Source organism: Watersipora subatra, chromosome 3 (genome assembly GCF_963576615.1).
Source record: "Watersipora subatra chromosome 3, tzWatSuba1.1, whole genome shotgun sequence".
Classification (NCBI taxonomy): Eukaryota; Metazoa; Bryozoa; class Gymnolaemata; order Cheilostomatida; family Watersiporidae; genus Watersipora; species Watersipora subatra.
In genome coordinates this window covers 72,159,329-72,185,196 of record NC_088710.1, presented here as the reverse complement: position 1 = coordinate 72,185,196, position 25,868 = coordinate 72,159,329, and the positions used below count along the sequence as shown (strand labels likewise).

General features: G+C 37.5%; 1 protein-coding gene and 1 non-coding gene across 2 annotated transcripts in view; both read right to left on the bottom strand.

The window, feature by feature from the left end:
- Window positions 1-25,868, bottom strand: part of LOC137391114 (uncharacterized) — a 40,825-nt gene that overhangs the window by 5,866 nt on the left and 9,091 nt on the right. The window contains exons 4-15 of the mRNA XM_068077478.1: window positions 25,243-25,311; window positions 23,905-24,065; window positions 23,553-23,657; window positions 23,260-23,451; window positions 19,886-19,987; window positions 17,183-17,323; window positions 13,393-13,489; window positions 10,108-10,174; window positions 7,932-8,134; window positions 7,339-7,543; window positions 3,715-3,790; window positions 2,451-2,601 (exon numbers count right to left, since the gene is read on the bottom strand). Coding sequence (XP_067933579.1) covers window positions 2,451-2,601; window positions 3,715-3,790; window positions 7,339-7,543; window positions 7,932-8,134; window positions 10,108-10,174; window positions 13,393-13,489; window positions 17,183-17,323; window positions 19,886-19,987; window positions 23,260-23,451; window positions 23,553-23,657; window positions 23,905-24,065; window positions 25,243-25,311 — 1,569 coding nt within the window. The remainder of the gene's footprint in view (window positions 1-2,450; window positions 2,602-3,714; window positions 3,791-7,338; window positions 7,544-7,931; window positions 8,135-10,107; window positions 10,175-13,392; window positions 13,490-17,182; window positions 17,324-19,885; window positions 19,988-23,259; window positions 23,452-23,552; window positions 23,658-23,904; window positions 24,066-25,242; window positions 25,312-25,868) is intronic.
- On the bottom strand, window positions 24,845-24,985 carry LOC137392323 (U4 spliceosomal RNA). Its single transcript, XR_010978226.1, has one exon. It is a non-coding gene; the product is annotated as a U4 spliceosomal RNA (small nuclear RNA).

Genomic DNA, 25,868 nt, shown 5'->3' with positions numbered 1-25,868 from the left:
GGACAGTAACCTTTTTATACCCACACACTTTTATGCAAGAATTGCTACCATTAATTCAACATATTCATGAATTTTATTTTTTGTTCTCAGTTTGTATTAATTGTATCATTACCGTATCATCTTTTATTGTAACTGTTGCAAAACTGACTTAATTTAGCTATTACTTTTTTTCATGATATGTAGTTTGAAAGTTAGAATGGCAAATGTTGGTATATGTTAAATACAAATCAATTTTCTGTGCAAAGACTTTTTTTACTACCCGGGTACAAGTACAGCTTATGGTGTAAAATAGCAACGACAAGTACAAGCTTAGCAAGTACAGCTTATGGTGTAAAATGTTGAAAAAATACTTTACCGAAGTCGTTTTCTCGCCTTGGAGCGGATTAAAATTTACATTATTTTATTTTAATGAGAAAAATTGTTTCAGATCTCGAACAACTTGGTTTTCGAACGACCTTCTGGAACTGATTATGTTCGAGAACTGAGGTTCCACTACACGTTATCAAAAGATATAGGTCACTGAAAGTTATGAAATTTTACATTTACATTGGTTTGAAAACCTTTACAGTTGTTTTATTTATTTTAAATCAGTTGTCCTGCACAAAACTTTTTCCTCATGGTATGAAGTTTGAAAGTTGTAGTTGTTTGAAAAAATTTGAAAACCTTTACAGTTGTTTCATTTTCTCTCTTAATTTATTTCAACTACACAAAACACTTCTTTCATGATATGTAGTTTGAAAGTTAGAATGGAAAATGTTGGTATATGTTAAATACAAATCAATTTTCTGTGCAAAGACTTTTTTACTACCCGGGCAACACCGGGTAGCACAGCTAGGCTTGGGGCCGTGGCGTCACTCAGGGATTCGCGGGAGACCTTTTTTGCCCCGAGTACAGTGAGAGTCTTCAGGCGCAGCTTTCCGGATGAATGAGTTGGCGAGTGCGAGGCGATTGATTGCAAAGTGATTGAGTGCTAGGCGATTGATTGCGAGTGCAAGGCGATTGATTACGAGGTGATTGGTTGCGTGTGCGAGATGATCGATTGCGAGGCGATTGAGTGCGAGGCGATTCAGTGCGAGGCGATTGATTGCGAAGCGAGTGGGAGGTGATTGCAAGGCGATTGAGTGCGAGGCGATCGAGTGCGAGGCGATTGAGTGCGAGGCGATTGAGTGCGAGGCGATTGAGTGCGAGGCGATTGAGTGCGAGGCGATTGAGTGCGAGGCGATTGAGTGCGAGGCGATTGAGTGCGAGGCGATTGATTGCGAGGCGAGTGGGAGGTGATTGTCAACTGCGAGGCGGGTAAAGACTGGTCAGCCGAGGCGGGGCTCAGCAGCAGAAGTGCGCGATCGTCAACTGCAAATATAGACGGGTATGAACGGATGCATGAATCTAGACAAATGAATCTAGAATATTTACTAGATTTTACACGCATCTAGCTGTAAAACACATTGCAGATTTCCATTGTTCTCCCAACATTATTGACATGTAAAAGTGTATGCATACCCTGATCAGGACAACAATTTCAGTAGACTACATATTTGGAGTTGTTTTACAGTATGAAAGACAATTCTCAATAAACCTTATGCTGCACGTGAATCTGTTCCTGTAGGCGGGTAATGCAGCTAGTATATATATAAATCTCAAAGTCTGTCTGTGTGTGTGCGTGTGGGTGTGTGTGTGTGTGTCTGTGTGTAGTTCGGTTTGTCCAGCTAAAGCTATTAAAATATTGAAATGAAGAATCTATATCGCAGAAGATGTGATCTCGGAACCTCCCATTCGCCAGGCTAATACCTTAACAACTTAGCGACGCGCAATTGATGGATTTATTGGGCGATATATGTCGCTATGTAGGTGAAAATACGCTACTACTCTGTTACGACGCAACATAATTTTATGCTTGCTCTCACGGCTCTTATTAGTAAGCTCACTCAAACTAGCTATTGGCAATGTACCAGGCTATTGGCAGGTGGCAGGCAACTACATTACCTCTCATTGTTTATAAGCTGATTTTTAATACCCGCGCAAGGCCGGGCATTCCGCTAATTATAGAATATTCTGATAATATTTGTACCAACACACGATGACTGTAGTTGATGTCTGAGAAAAACTTCTGCAGATGTTTGCAGGTAAAAATTATAGAAAGCGAAACTCAGTTGAAAATTTATTTGCTCCTCATGTAGGAAAAGGATAGAAACAGTAGTCTTTGAATTAATAAAATTATGATTAAATGGTTCTCTGAATAACTATCTGGTTAGCCTTACTGTTCACGTAGGATTATTTTTAATGCTCCAACCAGACTTATGTCATACATTGAAAGTCTTCAAAGTGGCTGTTTAAAAGGTTGCAATAGTGAACCATTAATCCATTCAAGTTAGGCCCTCTTTTAAACTACCAGCCCAGCTTTTCCCATCACAGCACCATTACCATTCAAAATAAGAAACGCTATTTGTTACCTCTGACCATAAAGCGCCATAGATGCCTGAAGCCTGGCTGTCATCTGCGAAGACATCGACCATGCTATTAGGTTCACAGTAGTCCTGGTCTAATGGTAGTAGCATGTACCTTGGCCATATCTGTCTCAGGGCTGTATCAAAGTGCCTCTCACTGTAATTACAGCTTTACAGTTAGGATGGAATTTTTAGAGCACCTTTAAATGGTACAAATGTTTGCAATTAATTAGAAGGGTAGAAAAAGTGGTAGAGATGTTGGTAATTAACCAGAAGAGGAATGGAAGAAATAGTAGAGATGTTGGTAGTTAACCAGAAGAGGGGTAGAAGAAATGGTAGAGATGTTAGTAATTATTCAGAAGAGGAATAGAAAGAATGTACAGGAATGCCAGCTACAACTCTTGCCATTTGACCAATATACTGCAAAGACGGTGGTTTTGTGAATAGTAGGTAGGAAACTGGTGAGCATCGGTAAATGGATGGGATAGACAACCACTCATACCAAGAAATAGAAAGTGAAAAATAATTTACTTCAGTGATTCTGTAAATAATGTATTTGTATAGAATTATGGGTAGATAATCAAGGAGAGTTGCTGCTAAAAGTCTGAAAGGGTCCCTGAGTGATACATGAACTGCGATTTACTTTTAGCAATCGTAGTTTTCACTACAAATAAACTTTCCATTTGAATGGCCATATTGATTATATTTAAAAATAAACCAACATAAGAAGTTATGCTGCAGGGCAGAATTGAAAGAATTGTTTTTAGTATTACTTGAGGTTTGGTTTATAATTGCTCAAAAATCAATTGCTGTTATTTTATTCTTTCACAAATTATTATAGAGCTATAAATGTCCTTGCAGCTCCACTTAATGATATGACATGGGCCGTCTTATTCAAACAAATACAAAAGATATTTATTCCTTGGATTATCTTACCAGAGACACTATAATGATTTAATCTCTCCTTTCAGAGCGATAGAGTAATATGAACTTAGCTTACAAATTGTTTAATTATCTCTGGTTTGCAAACTCTACGAATTAAACCATTTACAGTTTATAGTTCCAAAGCTCATATGAATTGAACAAAATAACTAAGCATCTGTATAACTATTTGTGATATAATTTCCTAATACCAACTCCTAACGAGTTATAATACAAATCACAAACATAGCCTAATTAACTTTGGTTCAAAAGGGATATTTGCTGGTCTTGTTTTATGTTGTATAGTTTGTGCTGAAAAAGAGAGGAATGCGGAGAAGAGATGGCTCACCTGAAATGCATCTCCAGATCATAGACACTGCGAAACAGCTTCTCCATGAGGTTACTAGAGTACATGTGGTTGTGGGCTGACAAAAACAGAAATGTTTGAGATAGAATGGCATTGTAATAAATGCTGTCAGGCAATGAGAACTATTATAAGTGGTTGCTGCTGAGATAAGAGGAAAAGGCTGACATGTTAGCTGATTCTAATCTATTTATGTGCCGCTGGTCTTCACAGTCCACACTTGTGAGATGAAATTTAACTGAATACTTAATACATTGTTGTTCCCATATGCAGCCAGTGATAAGGTGCAGATACAGTGGAGTCTGCATAATTCAGACTTGAAGGGATCAAGTCAATTAGTTTGAATTAACCAGAGTTTAAATCATAAGAATAATGCTTTATCTTGTATTTTACATTAGATTAACAACGTACTGTTTATGGCCTGTTAAGCCCTGTGAGTCAGTGCATCCTACACTTGTGCATATAGAATTGAATATTGTATTTTTAATCTAAGTGTTAATGATTTACTCAGAATAGAAACACTATTCAGGTATCGAGAATAAAGTATGTATGTAGTTTATTGATCGTAAATGTTTATTTCGATGTACAGTACATGTACAAAAATTTACAGACACAGACTTATTGAACAGAAAAGTTTGCGAATTGTGTTGTCATAGTTTGTTTCAGAACTTTACACTGTATGCTATTTTCAATGTCGAATATTTGCTGATATTGTCCATCAAGGTTTTTTATAGGAGGGATTTTTATTGGTTGATTGTCAACTTCCATATCGTCTGCTTCTGCATCACTTGATGTTGATGGATAACGAACACTGTCTATTATCTCACCATCACTTGAGTCCTCAACAATGAGTAGGCCTGAATCAGGTCTATTATCTCACCATCACTTGAGTCCTCAACAATGAGTAGGCCTGAATCAGGTCTATTATCTCACCATCACTTGAGTCCTCAACAATGAGTAGGCCTGAATCAGGTCTATTATCTCACCATCACTTGAGTCCTCAACAATGAGTAGGCCTGAATCAGGTCTATTATCTCACCATCACTTGAGTCCTCAACAATGAGTAGGCCTGAATCAGGTCTATTATCTCACCATCACTTGAGTCCTCAACAATGAGTAGGCCTGAATCAGGTCTATTATCTCACCATCACTTGAGTCCTCAACAATGAGTAGGCCTGAATCAGGTCTATTATCTCACCATCACTTGAGTCCTCAACAATGAGTAGGCCTGAATCAGGTCAATTATCTCACCATCACTTGAGTCCTCAACAATGAGTAGGCCTGAATCAGGTCTATTATCTCACCATCACTTGAGTCCTCAACAATGAGTAGGCCTGAATCAGGTCTATTATCTCACCATCACTTGAGTCCTCAACAATGAGTAGGCCTGAATCAGGTCTATTATCTCACCATCACTTGAGTCCTCAACAATGAGTAGGCCTGAATCAGGTCTATTATCTCACCATCACTTGAGTCCTCAACAATGAGTAGGCCTGAATCAGCATCGATGAAATCTTCAATCGAAAGAATTCATCTGCGAACAAACCCACACTGCTCAGCATCTCTTTCAATTCAATATTAGAAGTTGCATCAGGCTGGGAAATATCTTTGAACACATGTTTGAAGCAGTTGATTATGCATTGTTGTGAGACTGCTGTGCGTGCAGCTTTGCTTTGCAAACCCTCAATGCTTCTAGAATGTTTAGAGCATTTTTTGGCTTTACTCCATACTGTTCAAGATGATCAATGGTTCACTGCAAAGATTGTTTTCTGCAATGAACCTTGAAATTGCGTGTTATGCCTTGGTCAAAAGGCTGCAGTAGGCTGGTGACATTAGGTGGAAAGAACACAAGCTTGATATTAGTGAGACCTGTAATACGAGGTTGAGCTGCGAAATTATCCACAAAAAGAGCAATCTGTCTGCTGGCAAATTTCATTCTTCTGTCAAATTCTCTAACCCATGCTTTAATGATCTGCCTCATCATCCAGGCTTGTTTGTTAACATGGTAAGTTACTGGAAGATTAGCCACACCTTTAAAGAAATGTGGTTTTGCTGACTTTCTTATACTAACTGGTTTGAGTTTATCTGTTCCACTCATGGTCACAGCTAGGGCAAGTGTAAGCAGATCCTTGATCTGCTTATCTCCCTTGAGCTGCATCGCTTTATCGGAAGTCATTTTAAAGAATAGTCCCGTTTCATCCATATTGTATGGGTCAGAGTGATCATATTTTTCAAGCAGCTCTTTCAATTTAGTGTTTTTTAGCTATCAACAACATCTGTGTTAATACCACCTTACTATTGGATTCACCTGAGATTGTCTGAAACGCAATCCCATGCTTGGCTTTCCATTTCTCCACCAATAATTTTGTAGTTGCCCCACTGTTTAGCTCCGGTGAAAGTTTATTAGCCTTTTTGAGTAGAATTGGCTCATCCTCAGCCGCATTGTTGCTCCTCAATAGCTTGAACCAAGTTAGTAATGCTTTGCCAACACCTTCATGCATTGATTTCTTCATCTGTTTTTGGTTAGCAGAAAAGTCTTGGCTTGCAAAAAGAATCTTATTTTTATTCTTAATCCATGTTGATACAGTAGATTTATAAAGTTTCTCTCTTTTTGCTATCTCACTCGGTTTTACTCCTCTTTGAATTTAATTTATAATATCTACCTTATACAAGTAAGGTTTCGTTTTGTAATATGTTTCAGTTCTGAAGATATGTTCGCAAAAGCTCTGCATAAACCTTGGAACCGCAATTGTTGATTAACCTTTGGTTACTATTCACTTTTGTATCCAATATAAATGTTCACTATTGCTTAAGTTTATGCATAGTCATAACATAACGCACAATCTTTTTTCAGTGAGTCCATTTTCAATTTTTTTTTCAAGTTCACAGAATAAAAACAGATATACCAGTTGTGCAACTCGCTCTGTCAAGGTCGTGTATTAGCTGCCAATGTGGAACTTGACCTAATAAATTGACACACCTTTCACAATCACCAAGCAATATATGTCACAGCAGTTGCGCTTGATTCTGTGATTGCGACTAATACTAATGTATTCAGCTCTTTTTATCTTTACACATTTACCATCTTTTAGTTTGGATTAACCAGAGTTAATATGAATCAGTCAGACTTTACAATGATGTGATATAGAGGGATTGGGACCCAAAATTGTTTGAATTATGCAGAAATTCAAATTATTCAGATCCGAATTATTTAGACTCCACTGTAGTTTAAACAATGCTGTCATAGATTGTTGAACAAAGCTGCAACAGCAAATTAGAAACCTAAGCTATTTATGATCAAACTACTCGTAGTTGATCAAGAGAGATTTGCAATCTCAATTTTGTTCTGACAGCGAGTGACAACAATTGGCTAGACTCACATTCACTCAAAGTCAATTTTAAAGGTAAGACAGAAATTCTGCGCCAACTGTAAACACTTTAAATAAATAACGTAACTAGAAGAGAACTTATGCTATAGATACCCATCGATATATATTAGTGCTAGCAGCCCTAAAGGAACTAATCTGATAGAATCTAAAGGTATCCTAGCAAAGGTATCCTAGCAACCACCTATCAGATGATAATAATAATAACGAAAGTAGAGCGTACTGGCAATGATGTCACTGAGTTGCTGTGGCACTAAGGACTCCCCTGTCTCATGATGATATGACAAGGACTGCAAGGTGTCTGGTCTAAATAGCCACATGACCATGAAGGTTGAGGCAGTATGTAGTGCATCAGACTCTATATTGTTTTGGCCAGCGATCTGACTGTAGTCTACTGTTGTCAACAGCTGCTGTAGAGTGTGCCCCATCTACAACATTTCCCTCTCTGCAAGAACCTCATAACAAGTTTGTTTCTATATGCCTTCCCCTTCGGCTCTCATAGAGAGTCAACTATGATAACCACGACTGAGGCGAGATATCAAGCGAATTATATACTTGAAGAAGACAAAGTTTATCAGGTTAGTCGCAGACCTACTTGAATAAGAGATATGAGAATGAGCTACAGAGTTACACAAAAAAGAAGAGTCACGCAACTATCCAAATGAGGGATAACAGGCTTATAAGGCAGTCATAGACTTATCTAAGTGAGACCTCAGACTTATGAGGCAGCCATAGACTTGTTCAAGTGAGACCTCAGACTTATGAGGCTAGTCAGAGAGTTGAGCTATATTGTGAAAATGAGAATTTGTCACTTACCATACCAAACAGTGAGGCGACATCTGCAATAGACATGATAGCTCGCTGTCTCCCTAATGATGGATTTATATTGAGATTGAGATAGCATGTGGGGTTACACTGGTAAAGGGCACTACGATCCCGCCCCCGGTTTATCCATGCACCGGCATACTTCTCACCAAGTCTAGTGTATGCATCCAAAAAGAATGTGCCTCTTTCTGTACCTGAGTAACAAGATGACCACAGTTAGCCGTACTAGCCCATAAATAACTACCACTAACATAGACTAGGAGAGACCTAGAAGATAACAGAATAATCTACTCTACAGGATGAAATTATTCACGGAGTTAAATTTTGCGAAAATTGTCTTCTCATGCATATTCGTGGACTAAATTATTCGCGGATGAACGCATTCGTGAATTAATTAATCCGTGAAAGCAACTAGCAATAGAGTAAAACCTTCACGTGCGTATACCACGTGTTTAGCTTTCTATTTAGCTGGGAAATTTATGTCGATCACGCTAAGCTATAAATTTTTGGCTGCAACCAGAAGTCTTCATAAATATTCATCAATTTGGAGGCCTTTGGTGAACCAACAACTTGTGGTAAGTTATGAGTTTTTTCAACGTAAAGAACTGCAGGAGATATTCTTGTGATGACGATGCCATGCCGAATAGCTTGTGACAACCTTGAATAATTTTTTCAAGAAGTGTGATGCATTGAAAATGGGCTTAGCTCAAAGCCCCGGCAATGATTTTGAAAGAGTTTGAACTTAGCCACTTTTACTAAATCTGCCTAGCGGTTAGTTTTTAATTTGAGGTAGTAGTTATTCTTCCTTGTGTTAAAAATAGAACTACCTATTCGGTAAGTATTCGCGGATTTTAGTAATTCACGGAATCGACTGTACGCGAATTATTAAATCCGTCGAATAATTTCATCCTGCAGGGCAGTCTCCCAAGACAGTCGACAGCTATGACCTAGTTAAACTGAACATAAGGTAAGTTACACTAGTTAACTTACTTAACAGCATACTGTTTGCCAAACATACTTTTCTACGAAACTTTCTGAAACTAACACTGTTATTTCAGGGATATTCGGCAGGCCTGTGGGTAGTTGCAATTACTTCCACATGCAGAATCGTATGAAGGTTATCCCTTCCTTCAGTGCATGACTACTGGCTGCTAAATCTAAAGATTAGACTGAAAATTCTATAGTTGGCCAAACTGCCCTAACTAAAGAATTTTTATAATTTGGCATTCGTTTAATCGAATATTACAGATTAATGTATACACGTATCAGGATAAGAAATGAAGAACGTATTGTAAGTATTACAATGTTGTTGCTACAAAGTTACAAAGCCTACTAGTTGATACCACCAGAATGAACCTGCCTATGAGTCGATACCACTAGAATGACCCTGCTTACTAGTCGATACCACCAGAATGACCCTGCCTACTAGTCGATACCACCAGAATGACCCTGCCTACTAGTCGATACCACTAGAAAGACCCTGCCTACTAGTCGATACCACCAGAATGACCCTGTCTACTAGTCGATACCACCAGAATGACCGTGTCTACTGGTGGATACCACCAGAATGACCCTGCCTACTAGTCGATACCACTAGAAAGACCCTGCCTACTAGTCGATACCACCAGAATGACCCTGTCTACTAGCCGATACCACCAGAATGACCGTGTCTACTGGTGGATACCACCAGAATGACCCTGCCTACTAGTCGATACCACTAGAAAGACCCTGCCTACTAGTCGATACCACCAGAATGACCCTGTCTACTAGCCGATACCACCAGAATGACCGTGTCTACTGGTGGATACTACCAGAATGACCCTACCTACTAGTCGATACCACTAGAAAGACCCTGGCTACTAGTTGATACCACCAGAATGACCCTGTCTACTAGTCGATACCACCAGAATAACCCTGTCTACTAGCTGATACCACCAGAATGACCGTGTCTACTAGTCGATACCACTAGAAAGACCCTGTCTACTAGTCGATACCACCAGAAAGACCCTGTCTACTAGTCGATACCACCAGAATGACCCTGCCTACTAGTTAGAAGTGATTAAAAATAATATATTTAGGTAAAGCAACACCTTCACACTGGTTACCATTTTCAAAAGTGGTTCTTGCCTTTCAGGACCAATCTAGAGTATTTCATAGCCAGACTTACCGTCTTCATCAAAGACGTCAAAAACCTGCACTGACGGATGCCAGACCGATACATCAGACTCATTTTTCTGTAAAAGAACCAAATATACAACATTAAGTACAGTGATAACGTATCATATAGCTGATAGTATATACAATAATAGCTAATAGTATATACAATAATAGCTAATAGTATATACAGTAGTAGCTAATAGTATATACAATAATAGCTAATAGTATATACAATAATAGCTAATAGTATATACAATAATAGCTAATAGTATATACAGTAATAGCTAAAAGTATATACAATAATAGCTAATAGTATATACAATAATAGCTAATAGTATATACAATAATAGCTAATAGTATATACAATAATAGCTAATAGTATATACAATAATAGCTAATAGTATATACAATAATAGCTAATAGTATATACAATAATAGCTAATAGTATATACAATAATAGCTAATAGTATATACAATAATAGCTAATAGTATATACAATAATAGCTAATAGTATATACAGTAATAGCTAAAAGTATATACAATAATAGCTAATAGTATATACAATAATAGCTAATAGCATATACAATAATAGCTAATAGTATATACAATAATAGCTAATAGTATATACAATAATAGCTAATAGCATATACAATAATAGCTAATAGTATATACAATAATAGCTAATAGTATATACAATAATAGCTAGTAGTATATACAATAATAGCTAATAGCATATACAATAATAGCTAATAGTATATACAATAATAGCTAATAGTATATACAATAATAGCTAATAGTATATACAATAATAGCTAATAGTATATACAATAATAGCTAATAGTATATACAATAATAGCTAATAGCATATACAATAATAGCTAATAGTATATACAATAATAGCTAATAGTATATACAATAATAGCTAATAGTATATACAATAATAGCTAATAGTATATACAATAATAGCTAATAGTATATACAATAATAGCTAATAGTATATACAGCTAATCTATATAATGAAATCACAAAATTTGTCTATCTTTCTGCCTTTCTGTTTATGAAGATGAAACTACAGATATTTAGGTAAAAGCACACATATGGATCTAGCGAAACTCTTTGAAGAAGCTAATTACGGTAATTTGATCAGAGCCCTCTTTGCAGATCTACCGAACCAACTTTGAACCAGTATATAGGCTCTACTGTAACCTATAATTAAAAATATAACAGAACTTGGAGTTAATAGACTTTAAGCTTTACTTCACAGTGAGTCGCGGTAGTGCAGTTTGTTAGGTCATGGACTGTGGAACAGAAGACCTCGAGTTAGATTCTCTGTTTCAGAAGCCTTTTACACCGCTTGTTCACTACATTTCCTTGATGAAAGTGTGCACGGTAACACGGAAAAGAGTTTTATTTAAAACAGTTTAAAAAATGAAAATATAGTTGATTTATTAGCTATCAGAATGGGAAAAAGTTTATTTATTTATTACTGTCTAATTAAGAGAAATGAAACTGCTATCTAGAAGCATCCACATCAATTACTGGGCACATTTTATCAATATACTCTGTGATAACAATGAGTGAATATAAGAAGTAATTTATAAACAGAAAGAGAAAGAATAGAATGCGTTAGTATATCATTTTCCTTCATCCTGAAATCTTATCATTTGCTAAAAGTAAGGAAAAAATATCTTAGTATGAAGTCGTCACATTTACTTGAACAAAAATTGGAGACAACTCCCAATTTTCTTATATTTGTATTTATAGGATACCGAATATAAGGGTCCAAATAATGAGCTGCTAGACCATTAAAGAGGACCTTGATAAAAATAAAAATAGCGCAATTACGTGAAGCTTCTGCGAAAAAAGTCGTATAAAATCCATGTTTGCTTTTACCTTGATATCTGCAGTTTCATTTCTATAATCAAATATACAAAAAGAAAGACAGACAAACTCTGTGTTATCTATATAGGTATAAGATAGATAAATGTGTGGTAATACATGATTGTAACTACATACGTCACCCGAGCAGCGCCGGGTACCAATGCTATTCTACTATACAAATGGCAAAAAATCTGTCTGTATATTTGTGTGTGTGTGTGTGTTAGTCCACCTTATAGAGCGGTCTTTCCTTTTTTTGTCGTGCGAATTTCGGTCATACGAAGCGAACTGAACTAACATGAGTTGTAAATACCGCACTTTCGGACTATTAGCCGCTACTTTTTTCTGATGATTTGAGCCAAGCGGCGTATATAAGGGTGCGGCGATTCTGTGGTTTTTGCTTTCACCGCTAGGGCGCATTAACCGAAATCTCCGGTTAATGCGCCTCTTTACAGTACCGTTAGGCACTGTTTCATTTTAAACAAGAAAGTTGTTGCCGTGTTAAATAGCACCGTTCTGAGTTCTGCGGCCTATGTTTTGTTTTATTATCAGTTTTTGGAAAATAAAGCAGATGCGGCTTATATAGGGGTGAGGTTTACAGTCCGAAAAGTATGGTATATATAACAATAATGTATATACAGCTAATAGTATATACAACAATACTATATTATACAGCTGATAGTATATATAACAATACTATATCATATAGCTGAAGGTATATATAGCAATACTGTATCATACAGCTGATAGTATATATAACAATACTATATCATACAGCTGATGGTATATATAACCATACTATATCATACAGCTGATAGTATATATAACAATACTATATCATACAGCTGATAGTATATATAACAATTTCTATATCATACAACTGATAGTATATATAACAATACTGTATCATGCAACTGATAGTATATATAACAATACTATATCATACAGCTGATAGTATATATAACAATTTCTATATCATACAACTGATAGTATATATAACAATACTATATCATATAGCTGAAGGTATATATAGCAATACTGTATCATACAGCTGATAGTATATATAACAATACTATATCATACAGCTGATAGTATATATAACAATTTCTATATCATACAACTGATAGTATATATAACAATACTGTATCATGCAACTGATAGTATATATAACAATACTATATCATACAGCTGATAGTATATATAACAATACTATATCATACAGCTAATAGTATATATAACAATACTATATCATACAACTGATAGTATATATAACAATACTGTATCACACAGCTAAGAGTATATATAACAATACTATATCATACAACTGATAGTATATATAACAATACTGTATCATGCAGATGATGGTATATACAGCAAAAGAGATGTGATAATAAAGGTAACAGGGGAGGATACCAACTTTGATGTCAACTCCAAACAAGGCTCGGCATATCTGGAACAGTCCATCCAGCACCCTCGGTAGCGAAAAGTACTCTGATGGTGCCCTCAAACTTGTGCTAAAAACAGGCCAATCATTTAACAGGGGAGCGGATGATAGAACTTCTTTCAATGAGTAAGTAGATTATTTGCTGAATGTTATTTGATTTTTGTAAAAGTAAAGCGAACAATTTAAACATACAGTTTAAGAAGACAATGCTCTCTAAAAGTAGGGCCACACGAGACAAAATTCTCACGAAATCGGTGAAATTTGGACGAAACGATTCGTACGAATTGACATTTGGACGAATTCGTCCATCATTGGTTGCGCACGATGAACGAATCCTGAATTGGACGAAACGTCAGAAATTCCTACGAATCGTTGTTTGATTGGTCAGTTGAAAAGGTTAGTTGAATGTTGAAGGTCGTTTTCTTTTGCGCGTGTTTGGTCAGATCTAAAAAAGATAACGATTTGTGAGTTTCTAGCCCGCAGTTCCTAACTCGGTTTGAAAACTGTGTAACTGTGTTGGCGATTATATGTAATCAGTAGTACCATGGACATAATTGATTTATTTAATAAAAATATAACTGTTTTGTAGCTAGACTAATATTTGTTAAAAATTCAGGTTTCAATATGTATTTAATAAAAATATAACTGTTTTGTAGCTAGGCTAATAATTGCTGAAAAGTCAGGTTCAAATTTGTATTGTAATTAGAAGAAAAAGTAAAACGATTTTGTGGGCAAGCCCAAACCTGCTGTAGTCATACAAAATAACCGTTTTGCAATGTAGTACATACGTAATAGTTCGTAATAATATTATAAATGTACAAGCTCTATTCAAAAGTATACTAAAAACCATTTACAACAACAGCCTACTACAACTACTCAGTGCAACTAGCATTAGCAGTTTTGTAGTTGCGTAGAAACGTGTACATTCCGCAACCGATTTAGGAATTGCGGCTAGAAACTCACAAATCGTTATCTTTTTTAGATCTGACCCGCATGTTTGTACTGAAGCAAATGAATGAAATGGAATCGGCTTCAATTTATCACCGCGTTATGATTGGCTAGTTAAAAGTTAGTTTCGTACGAATCCGTGGTGGGGAAACTCCGTGTGGCAGGTCAGAAATTTCGTACGAATGGAATTTCCCAGATTAGTTGAAATTACACGATACGTGTGGCCCGGCCTTTAGAGATGCTAAAGGAGTTTGGGAGGATTCCTTGAGCCTTCTGACCATTAACATCACTATCACAGTAACAATACTGTGAGTGACTATAAACCGGCAAGAAGTATAGAGTCATGTGACATAGGACTATTCCCCTACACTAAGTGTTATGGTACTACTCCCATACACTAGGTGTTATGGTACTACTCCCATACACTAGATGTTATGGTACTACTCCCATACACTAGGTGTTATGGTACTACTCCCATACACTAGGTGTTATGGTAGTACTCCTATACACTAGGTGTTATGGTACTACTCCCATACACTAGGTGCTATGGTACTACTCCTATACACTAGGTGCTATGGTACTACTCCCATACACTAGGTGTTATGGTACTACTCCCATACACTAGGTGCTATGGTACTACTCCCATACACTAGGTGCTATGATACTGCTCCCATACACTAGGTGCTATGGTACTACTCCCATACACTAGGTGCTATGGTACTACTCCCATACACTAGGTGCTATGATACTACTCCCATACACTAGGTGCTATGGTACTACTCCCATACATTAGGTGTTATGGTACTACTCCTATACACTAGGTGCTATGATACTACTCCCATACACTAGGTGCTATGGTACTACTCCCATACACTAGGTGCTATGATACTACTCCCATACACTAGGTGCTATGGTACTACTCCCATACATTAGGTGTTATGGTACTACTCCTATACACTAGGTGCTATGATACTACTCCCATACACTAGGTGCTATGGTACTACTCCCATACACTAGGTGCTATGGTACTACTCCCATACACTAGGTGCTATGGTACTACTCCTATACACTAGGTGTTATGGTACTACTCCCATACACTAAGTGTTATGGTACTACTCCCATACACTAGGTGTTATAGTACTACTCCCATACACTAGGTGCTATGGTACTACTCCCATACACTAGGTGCTATGGTACTACTCCCATACACTAGGTGCTATGGTACTACTCCCATACACTAGGTGCTATGGTACTACTCCCATACACTAGGTGCTATGGTACTACTCCCATACACTAGGTGCTATGGTACTACTCCCATACACTAGGTGCTATGGTACGACTCCCATACACTAGGTGCTATGGTACTACTCCTATACACTAGGTGTTATGGTACTACTCCCATACACTAGGTGCTATGATACTACTCCCATACACTAGGTGCTATGGTACTACTCCCATACACTAGGTGCTATGATACTACTCCCATACACTAGGTGCTATGGTACTACTCCCATACACTAGGTGCTATGGTACTACTCCCATACACTAGGTGCTATGGTACTACTCCCATACACTAGGTGCTATGGTACCACTCCTATACACTAGGTGTTATGGTACTACTCCCATACACTAGGTGCTATGATACTACTCCCATACACTAGGTGCTATGGTACTACTCCCATACACTAGGTGCTATGGTACTACTCCCATACACTAGGTGCTATGGTACTACTCCCATACACTAGGTGTTATGGTACTACTCCCATACACTAGGTGTTATGATACTGTCCCCTATAAGATATCTGGTTTATGGCTCAAGTCGTATATAGAAACTGCTATATCCGATATGAACGGTCACCAACTAGAAACACATAAGCGGTAATGATGTAACATTACCAGCGGATACACCAGACTGTTGACCTAACTGGTATTATGGGTTTAGCAGAAGAACGAGAGTGCTCTGAGTGTTTTAACTGCGATCAAGTTTTGTTGATTTTAATCTTGAGGCATCCTGGCAGTCAGATCACATAAAAACAATCGCAAATGATAGAAAAATATCGATACTTTCTGATAAAATCTACTAAAGTTTTGCGTAAGTTCATCTTTAAACTAGCGAAGCAAGACAAAGGATAAGGGAGATAACTCCATCGCTTAATCAATCATGCGTCTTGACACTAGGGAAATATTTATACAGCACAGGGAAACAGTCCTAAATCGATTAGTCCGAACCTAGACAAGTCCCAATCTCGACAGAGGTTGGTCCGAATCTAGACAAAGGTTGGTCTGAATATCGACAATTTATGCTGTACTGTACACCACCAATATCACGGTGATAGAAGAAATTTTGCACCCATAAACTAGAAATAGCCTCCAGTGGTTATCTGATGAAGTACATAGGCTTAAGCTAAACGAGTTTTAAATTGATAGCATGCCTTTACATAACCATTATTATAATGGTGATACCAAAATTGCAAATGAACTGCTCAAGAAAGGAAACTAAAGAAATCAATGAACACAAGAAAATAATAAGACTATAAACTGTAAGACTATAAACTTCCATAAATAAAATAATAATGCAAAAATTTAATAATTATAATAGTAATAAATTTACTTATTATTATAATAAGAATGGGACCAACCGCTGTCGAGATTGGACGAACTGTTGTCGATATACACACTCGTCGAGCTTCAAACCCGTCGAGGTTTGGACTATAATCCTACAGCACATCTACATGATATTACCTGGAACTAGCATTAAGAGAAGCAAAGTCACACTGGATCAGCATGCAAAGATAGTAGAAATGTATGGATTAACCTGTAGAGGTCTTTACACTGTTTGTTAGACCAGTACTGCATGTCCCACATCTGCAAGGAGTCGTTGAAACCGTGCGAGGAGGCGTACTCGAGAAGCTGCCCCATCTCATCCTGTGCCTCTGGCTGAAATGCTGACCTGAGGCTGTAAGAAACAATAGTGATTCAATTACTAACTAGAAACCAGGCGAACTAGTTATGAACCAAGTCTACTGCCGTTATGGATCAAATAGAGTACGAAACTATATTGTTCCTCCTCCCTATATGTTAACTCTTGCAATCCATGATAATCCCTGGTTGCGTTGTTTTAGCGCTTTTAGTCATGAAACTGACGATCCTAGGACAAAGTTTCAAAACAGACGACTCATCTGAACCCCTTTGTTTTGAACAGTTTTAAAGACTATATCATAATATGAGACGATAGCAATGCCTGACTGGGTCTTTCCACAAGTAGCATGTATTCCAATAGATGAACTTCATGAAGAAATCATAACTGATAATTGTGTTCTATTGACAGCATTCCTTTGGCAAGTTTAATTTCCCTGGTAGTCTAAGAATTGATGGAGTTGTGGAGTATACCACACACGAACCAAACATGAAACAACCAGTACAATATATTTGCACTCATTTAGATGTCCAAACGGTGTGTCTTTTCATTGTTTCCTTGTAAATATGTTCAAGTACTTTCTAGCTCATTCTAATAGAAAATCAAACAATATAAAGTTAGTAAAGTAAAACAAATAGACAAGCGTGTAATTTTAGCTCGCACTGGTACACGCCTCATAAACCTCTGAGTAATCAATTATTTGTGTAAAACTTCCTATTGGAACTGAAGAAAGATATGACCTCATACTTGCTCACATCTCCCACAATCCACTGCCAAGGTTAGATGAACTACATACTAAAATCATACTAAATTGACAGTTTGAATTTGTAGAAATAAGCATTCATCTCTATCTCTAACCCATTGTAATAATATTTAGCTAATTGTTTAGTTAATACGTATATCTTTAGATTGAGAAATAACCATGGCAACCATGGCCTAAGGCAGCTGGCATTATAACCTGGTCTATTGCTACTGATATATACATGCAGTTTTATGATATTCTTGTTTTATATTACTACTAGGTGAATACCTACCTGGTGTTGCCAGGGTATTAAAAAAGTCTTTGTACAGAAAACTTGTTTTTATTTAACATATACAACATTCCAACGTATACCATTCTAACTTCATAAAATGAGTATAGTGTTTTGTGCAGTTTGAATAAATTAACAAAAAAACTAAAACGACTGTAAAAGTGAAAAGGTGAAATAATTAGCAAGTAATGGCTAGATAAAGGATGTTTTGTTACAATGGTTACAATGAAAAGTGAATTGATACTGATACAATTAAAATGAACTGACAAAAAAAACCAAAACATAAAAATCACGAATATTTATAATTAATAATAACAAAGAGTACATAGAAGTGTGTCCGTAAAAAGGTTACTGTTTTAGCAGAAGCTATCCATTAAAACTTTGAATACGATTATACTAGTAACCCTCGCTACTGGTACAAATGTAAAAATGAGATATCGGACTGTCGAAATTAAATACATCAGTGAAGCAAATGAGGGTACTTTGGCTGACCGAACTGAGAGGGAGTGTAGGAGCAATTCCTACTCGAGAATGTCCAAGCCAACATTTTTTTAGTTTTACAATTTTTAGCGATCGCCCTTTGCAATAACCGGAAATTGTAGATTGAAATTACGTCGTTGCGCTATAATGGAACACTTGAAATTGAAACAACACAATTGAAAATTACAATCAAATATAAATGAACAATGAATTTTGAAGTGGCTTTTAAAATAATTTCAAAAGAACAAACACAAATGGTAATATCAAGTCATAACTGAATGTACAAATTTAGCTTTAATCGCGATAAGGATTAAAGCTAAATTCGCTAGATTAAAAATAAATCTACGGTATCATTATCCTTAAAAGCCAAAGGATAATGATACCATAAATGAGCTCAATGAGATAAGAATAGATTAGCTTTGTGGTTAGGTGCGGTGTGTTTGTATATGTGTAATTGCAATCGTCGGGAGTTCAATTCCACTACGATGGCAATTTACATTACTGAATTTTAATTGATATAGCTGGACACAGTGATGACAGAAAACAGAAGACCAAATAAAAACAAACATTGACATATATAGAATTGTGATATATGAAATGTTTTTGCCATTAGTCACTGACTGTCTACACAAACTTCACTCTGATCTTTGCAATAGAACAAATCCTTCATACAAGACTCTCCTACTTGGCCTCCTTTCAGCTCACACAGCTCCCTATCACCCTGAACCCATTAGGACTACTTTTCTTCAATTCAATTTGAGAATTATAATTTCTAATATTGCTAATACTAGCTGTTTATCCTTACACATCAACTCCTCCCATAATCACAATAGTACCCGTGCATAGAGAAAAACAAGATTTGATTGAATCTGTAAGCCATTCATAAGCCATGTAGATGAATGCTTGTGTGAGAAAGGGTGTTTAGTAACACGTCTATGAGCTTCAATGAGTAGATGATATTCCTAGGATAAAACTGACTGATTGTACTAGTCCTAGTGCTTACACTTCATCAGTAACTGTTACCTTCTCTGGACACAAGAACAACTATGGCATGTTAGACAAACTGGGAGAAATTCAACAAAGGACTCACGTCTCCACAAACTCCATAACAGTTTCGACACTGCCAGCCATCTGGTGCTCCATGGCCAACTCTGCATACGAGTTGTAGCCGAGTCTTTTTGCCATGTCCCGCCTACAATAGGTACACTTAACTCAACTCTCTTTCATCCTTCTGCCTTTTTCCTAACTCAACTTTGAAGGTTGGCTTGCAACCAAATTCACATTACAGTTATTTGGTATTAACAAGTTTACCATGTCTTACTCTGCTGTGTTGTAGGTTCAAAATATGTGGAAATGTGATTACAAGCTCTTAAAGGCTCAAAAATGAACAGGTAATCGCATCCATCACGAAAACGGCCATAGCTTGTAATCCCTCTCCAAAACGGCTCAAATGGGATGTGGTTGAACACGATGTGCTTCTGTTTACACTTTTATGCACCCTATTCGTCGAAATATTTTCACAAACTTCACGCATTCAATAAAACCATGTCTATTGTCCTCACACGTCTATTTCATTATCATTGTAATGCTGTCCCTTTGAGCACTGATATCTCAAAACCTAGCCTAAAAATTAGTTTAATTTTTTAACCTTAGCTCGAAGGAGTGCATATCATCCTCTGATAAACATGAGGAGCTTGTTGGCCACCTGTGATGGTCGGAAAATGCTGCAAAAATTGTTCGCGCCATTGGGCAGGAAATATGGGTCACATTATCAGATTATGACTAGATGATTAGACCAAACTGAAACAAAACTGTAAAGTAGCGAGCGTCTATATTTGATAAAGGCTTTCCGGTAGAACCCCAAGTGTCTGTCATAAACTAGGGCTACGAGGAGTGTTATATTGTGGAGGACTGGACAAATATACTAGTTATGTTTTTATCTTTAGATATCTGTGTTCATTATTATAACCCTACATACGCATTTCTCATATATCCTATTATATAACACTTTGTATCTAGGCCTGCCACACAGGCCTGCCGTAACGCAATTATGTGTTGTTATGTAATTGTTATGTAAGTGGGCGGAGAAAGACCACTATATAAGGAGGAGGCGCAAGCCACCTCGGTGGGATAATTGCGAACTTGATGCTGTTGTTGTACATGTGCTCATGATTATATATATATATAATAAATAGACTAAACTTCACTCACACGAACTGATTACGTTCATGCCTGCCTGGGTGGCTTAGACAGGACCATTCAACCAGAACTGGTCTGACTCTGGATAAGAACTGCCTGAGAGATACCTAAGGAAGGCTAGGGGTTGGGCTACGCTGCGACTGGACCTGATCGGAGATGCAATAGCATTCGAGATCATGCCCTACAGTAAGCTAGCCCGGGACCTAGACTAGCCAACGATAGGGACTCAGAGAGCAGGCTGTATTGGGGTCCTGAGCGAGCCTGAGATTGGACAACAGTCACGGCCTGATCGGACCACTAGGTGTGTTAGGCAGGCCGACAAGGGGAAGGCCCAGAGTTCAGGCTGCACCGGCTTGTTAGGATAGTAAGGCTGGCTCAGCTACCAGGGCCAGACCTTTACAATATTGAGCCTTTTATTGGCCTTTCATTTCACATGATAATGTAAAACAATAACCACATCGAGTTGAATACGTCATCAAAATGAGGGATTCCACCCTACAGCGGTCTTTTTTAACTGTTCGTTTTTGAGCTTTTAAGAGCTTGTAATCACATTTCCACATATTTTGCACCTACAACACAGCAGAGTAAGACATGGTGAACCTTTTGATACCAAATAATTGTAATGTAAATTTTGTTGCAAGTCAAAGGTTAACAACTGCAAGTCCTATATAGTTACCACTAGAGATATTCACCAAATAATGATATGAAAATACAAACAAGCAATAAACAAGGTGTGTACTTAAGAGTATCTTTAGCATTTGACTGCAACAATCCACAATAATTTGCTGAATCATTTCTACTTTACCTAGAAAATGGAAAGTTCTAGTTTAGCAGAGCAAAACAACCAGAAACAATATGCTTCAGGTAAACATCTGCATGTCAAAAGATTAACAAGAGACAAATAGTACAGGTAGAAAGACATAACGGAGGATGTAGAGAAAATGCAGGTAAAGTGAAGAGATAGATTAATCAGTAGCAAAGGATGAGCAGAGAAAAAGGTAGCAAATATTTGGCAGAAGAGGAAGAGCTGGCAAATGGTGGATAAGAAAGGATGAGGTAGTATAAGGTAAAAGGGGTAAAACACAAAGGTAGAAGATATGACGAATGAGTGAGAGGTAGCAAGTGCGCATGAAGGAGTAAGTAGCACCCAGTGGTGGATAAGAAAGGATAAGGTAGTATAGAGTGAAAGGGGTAAAACAGAAAGGTAGAAGATATGACGAATGAGTGAGAGGTAGCAAGTGCGCATGAAAGAGTAAGTAGCACCCAGTGGTGGATAAGAAAGGAGAAAGTAGTATAGGGTGAAAGGGGTAAAACAGAAAGGTAGAAGATATGACAAATGAGTGAGAGGTAGCAAGTGCGCATGAAGGAGTAAGCAGCACCCAGTGGTGGATAAGAAAGGATAAGGTAATAAAGGGTGAAAGGGGTAAAAAAGAAAGGTAGAAAATATGACGAATGAGTGAGAGGTAGCAAGTGCCCATGAAGGAGTAAGCAGCACCCAGTGGTGGATAAGAAAGGATAAGGTAGTATAGGGTGAAAGGGGTAAAACAGAAAGGTAGAAAATATGACAAATGAGTGAGAGGTAGCAAGTGCGCATGAAGGAGTAAGTAGCACCCAGTGGTGGATAAGAAAGGAGAAGGTAGTATAGGGTGAAAGGGGTAAAACAGAAAGGTAGAAGATATGACAAATGAGTGAGAGGTAGCAAGTGCGCATGAAGGAGTAAGCAGCACCCAGTGGTGGATAAGAAAGGATAAGGTAGTATAGGGTGAAAGGGGTAAAACAGAAAGGTAGAAAATATGACAAATGAGTGAGAGGTAGCAAGTGCGCATGAAGGAGTAAGTAGCACCCAGTGGTGGATAAGAAAGGAGAAGGTAGTATAGGGTGAAAGGGGTAAAACAGAAAGGTAGAAAATATGACAAATGAGTGAGAGGTAGCAAGTGCGCATGAAGGAGTAAGTAGCACCCAGTGGTGGATAAGAAAGGATAAGGTAGTATAGGGTAAAAGGGATAAAACAGAAAGGTAGAAGATATGACAAATGAGTGAGAGGTAGCAAGTGCGCATGAAGGAGTAAGCAGCACCCAGTGGTGGATAAGAAAGGATAAGGTAGTATAGGGTGAAAGGGGTAAAACAGAAAGGTAGAAGATATGACAAATGAGTGAGAGGTAGCAAGTGCGCATGAAGGAGTAAGCAGCACCCAGTGGTGGATAAGAAAGAAGATTAAAATGTAGCGACAGGTTAGCGGAAGCGTATAATCACACAGAAACAAACCTGGCCAGGCGAATCTTTTCAATATTACTCTTGGTGCTCATACCGACCAGCGCGTGTTTCACTGATGCTATACCGACAAGCTCCTTCCAGATAAGCTCTCTCAGTCTCCTGTCTGGACTGTACTTGAGAACGGGCTCATGCAGGGCTGAGCTGCTCACACCAACTGTCCATGGACCTTCCTCAGGCCGCTCTCTGCATAATAACCAAAAATTGAAACAACGATTCTGAGCAACAGACCGACAACGTGTGACTGGCATTCAAGACACCCTGATTACTATACTGGTTGAGCATACGGGTTCGAGGCAAGACGATTCCTCACAGCTTCCGGCATCTCACTAACAGCATGCGGGTCATAGATTGTGTGCTTGAAGCTCCTTGATGAGAAGTAGACAGACCGCCTGCAAGCAATAAAATGTCTGCCATCAGGTCATTGGTCTTACCCAAAATAAGATCTTTGGGTGAAGCTGGGTGTTTTCATAAGACTCTTTACAAGAGACAAAATCTTAGGAGAGTCAGGATGCATTTACCCATTTACTCACACAAACTTTGTTCAGTGCTATAAGTGGGGTGTGACGGGAAACAACTCCAACCCCGTCTCATAGCGCGCTATTCACAGCTATCATTAGTTTTTACAAAAATGATTACCTAAAATCATCTTGATGCTCTACCAAGGTGTTCCAATCAGCTTCAAAGGTATCCCTCATCTTGCCCGTCAGTTCAACACCCACTCTCTTGCACTCCCGCAGGTACTTGCTGACAAGACTTAGCTGGCTTTCTGTCAGACCTTTAGGGTTGGAGTGCAACTCCTGACAAAAACAGTGCGTTTACAAAAACTACCAAAAGCATGAAAGCATCATAGTACAGCAGATTACAATAGCGTTTCTGTCCACCAAAACCCATTAATGATGCTTCAATTACTGACAATACATACGTGTATTTACCAGTAAATTAGCCAATGAGCGATCTGCCTGAACAGCAGATGCATGCATGGTCAGAAAAACTAGTGAGTTTATAATCATTTGAATTCATTATGCAGATTTCGGCAAAATACACTATCAGTAGAGGTGGTAGCAATTAACTGCTAAGACTGTTACTATTTCTATATAGGATATAGCGAACCTTGAACTAAAAGGTAGCACTTTTTCAGCTTTATCTCATTCTCTTCATTAAGCTCAAACTATGAGTTTTAAAAAGTTGTGAGGTAAAGGTACAATACAATATTGACTTGTGGAGCATTTGCAGTAAGCAACTTGAAGATGCGGCTTTTACCGCATAGTTAATGCAACACACGAGGTATTGTTTAAATGAGATTTTTATAGTAGGTAACTCCAAGCTACTTTACATAATTATGCTGCTGACCACTGTTACTAATTTATATATGTATAGGATAGAGTGTACCTTGCATGGTTTCACTATCCAAAAAGGTTTTACTTTTTAAAAATTTATCTCACCCTCTTCATTACGATCACAACTAAAACTATGAGAAGCTAACTAAAGCAACTTCGTCTTTTAAGCCCATCAGCGGGACACGACAGATAACAATCACGCTAAATGATTTTTATTCGGCAGTTCATTGTATTTCCGGCTCCCGTAGAAGCCTCCATAAATTGCACGTGCGCACGGTGTTAAGCGTACTCAGTGCAGGGTATTGGTATAAGTTTTCAACTAGCAATAACCACGCCTCCGATAAACGTCACTGGCTATGGTACTGCCGCTGCGCAAAGATACTAATTAGATCTTCAATAACAAGTATAACAATTTTAGGCGACAGACACAACGAGTGCGACATAGCTTCCATCTATGATTCCTTTTTAATCAAACATTGTTTAAACATGCCTGCCCACCAAATAAATATAAGTTTGAACTTATATCAAAATAAAAAAGAAAATACTTTCCCTGATCTATTGAACATCGCATTAATTAACGACACAAGCGTTTCAAGGGAGACAAATCTCAATATTTAGTGAAATTGAATCGGCTTACCTTTGCTTTATGGTAGACGATTTCATCTGATAATGGCTCCGAGCGAGTGTTATGAACATGTTTGAATATCTACGAAAGCGAACAAAATATGGTCGATTAGTTGGCAAGTAGTTGAAAAGCAGCAAATTTATGCAACATCCATTAACAACCACTGGTTTTTTTTTACACAAATGGACATCCATCATATAAAACTAAGAAATCAACTTCAAGAAAAAACTGCTGAATGATACACATAACACTCACCAAATTGTAGAACTTAAAACATGACACTCTGTACCCTAAACTGATATATACCATCAAAATTAAAAAGCTAAAAATTCTAATGCTAAAATCGATAAGGGAAATTTCAGAAATGAATTGGAGAGCTTATAAAAGCATATACTGTACAATTCAATCTCTGAGAAACTATTAGCCAGCTAGTCTCCATTAAACTAACAGCTGCTGCAGAAGTCTCACATTTTATACATTATTCTCAACACAGAAAGATGATTAGTAAGTGTAGTATACCCATAGTTATCAGTAAGTGTAGTGTACCCATAGTTATTCAAGATTTTCAAGAATTTAACAAACTCCTTACAAAGTTCTTAGTATTTTGGGTGCGATTTGCTCGTGTTTAAAATGCAGCA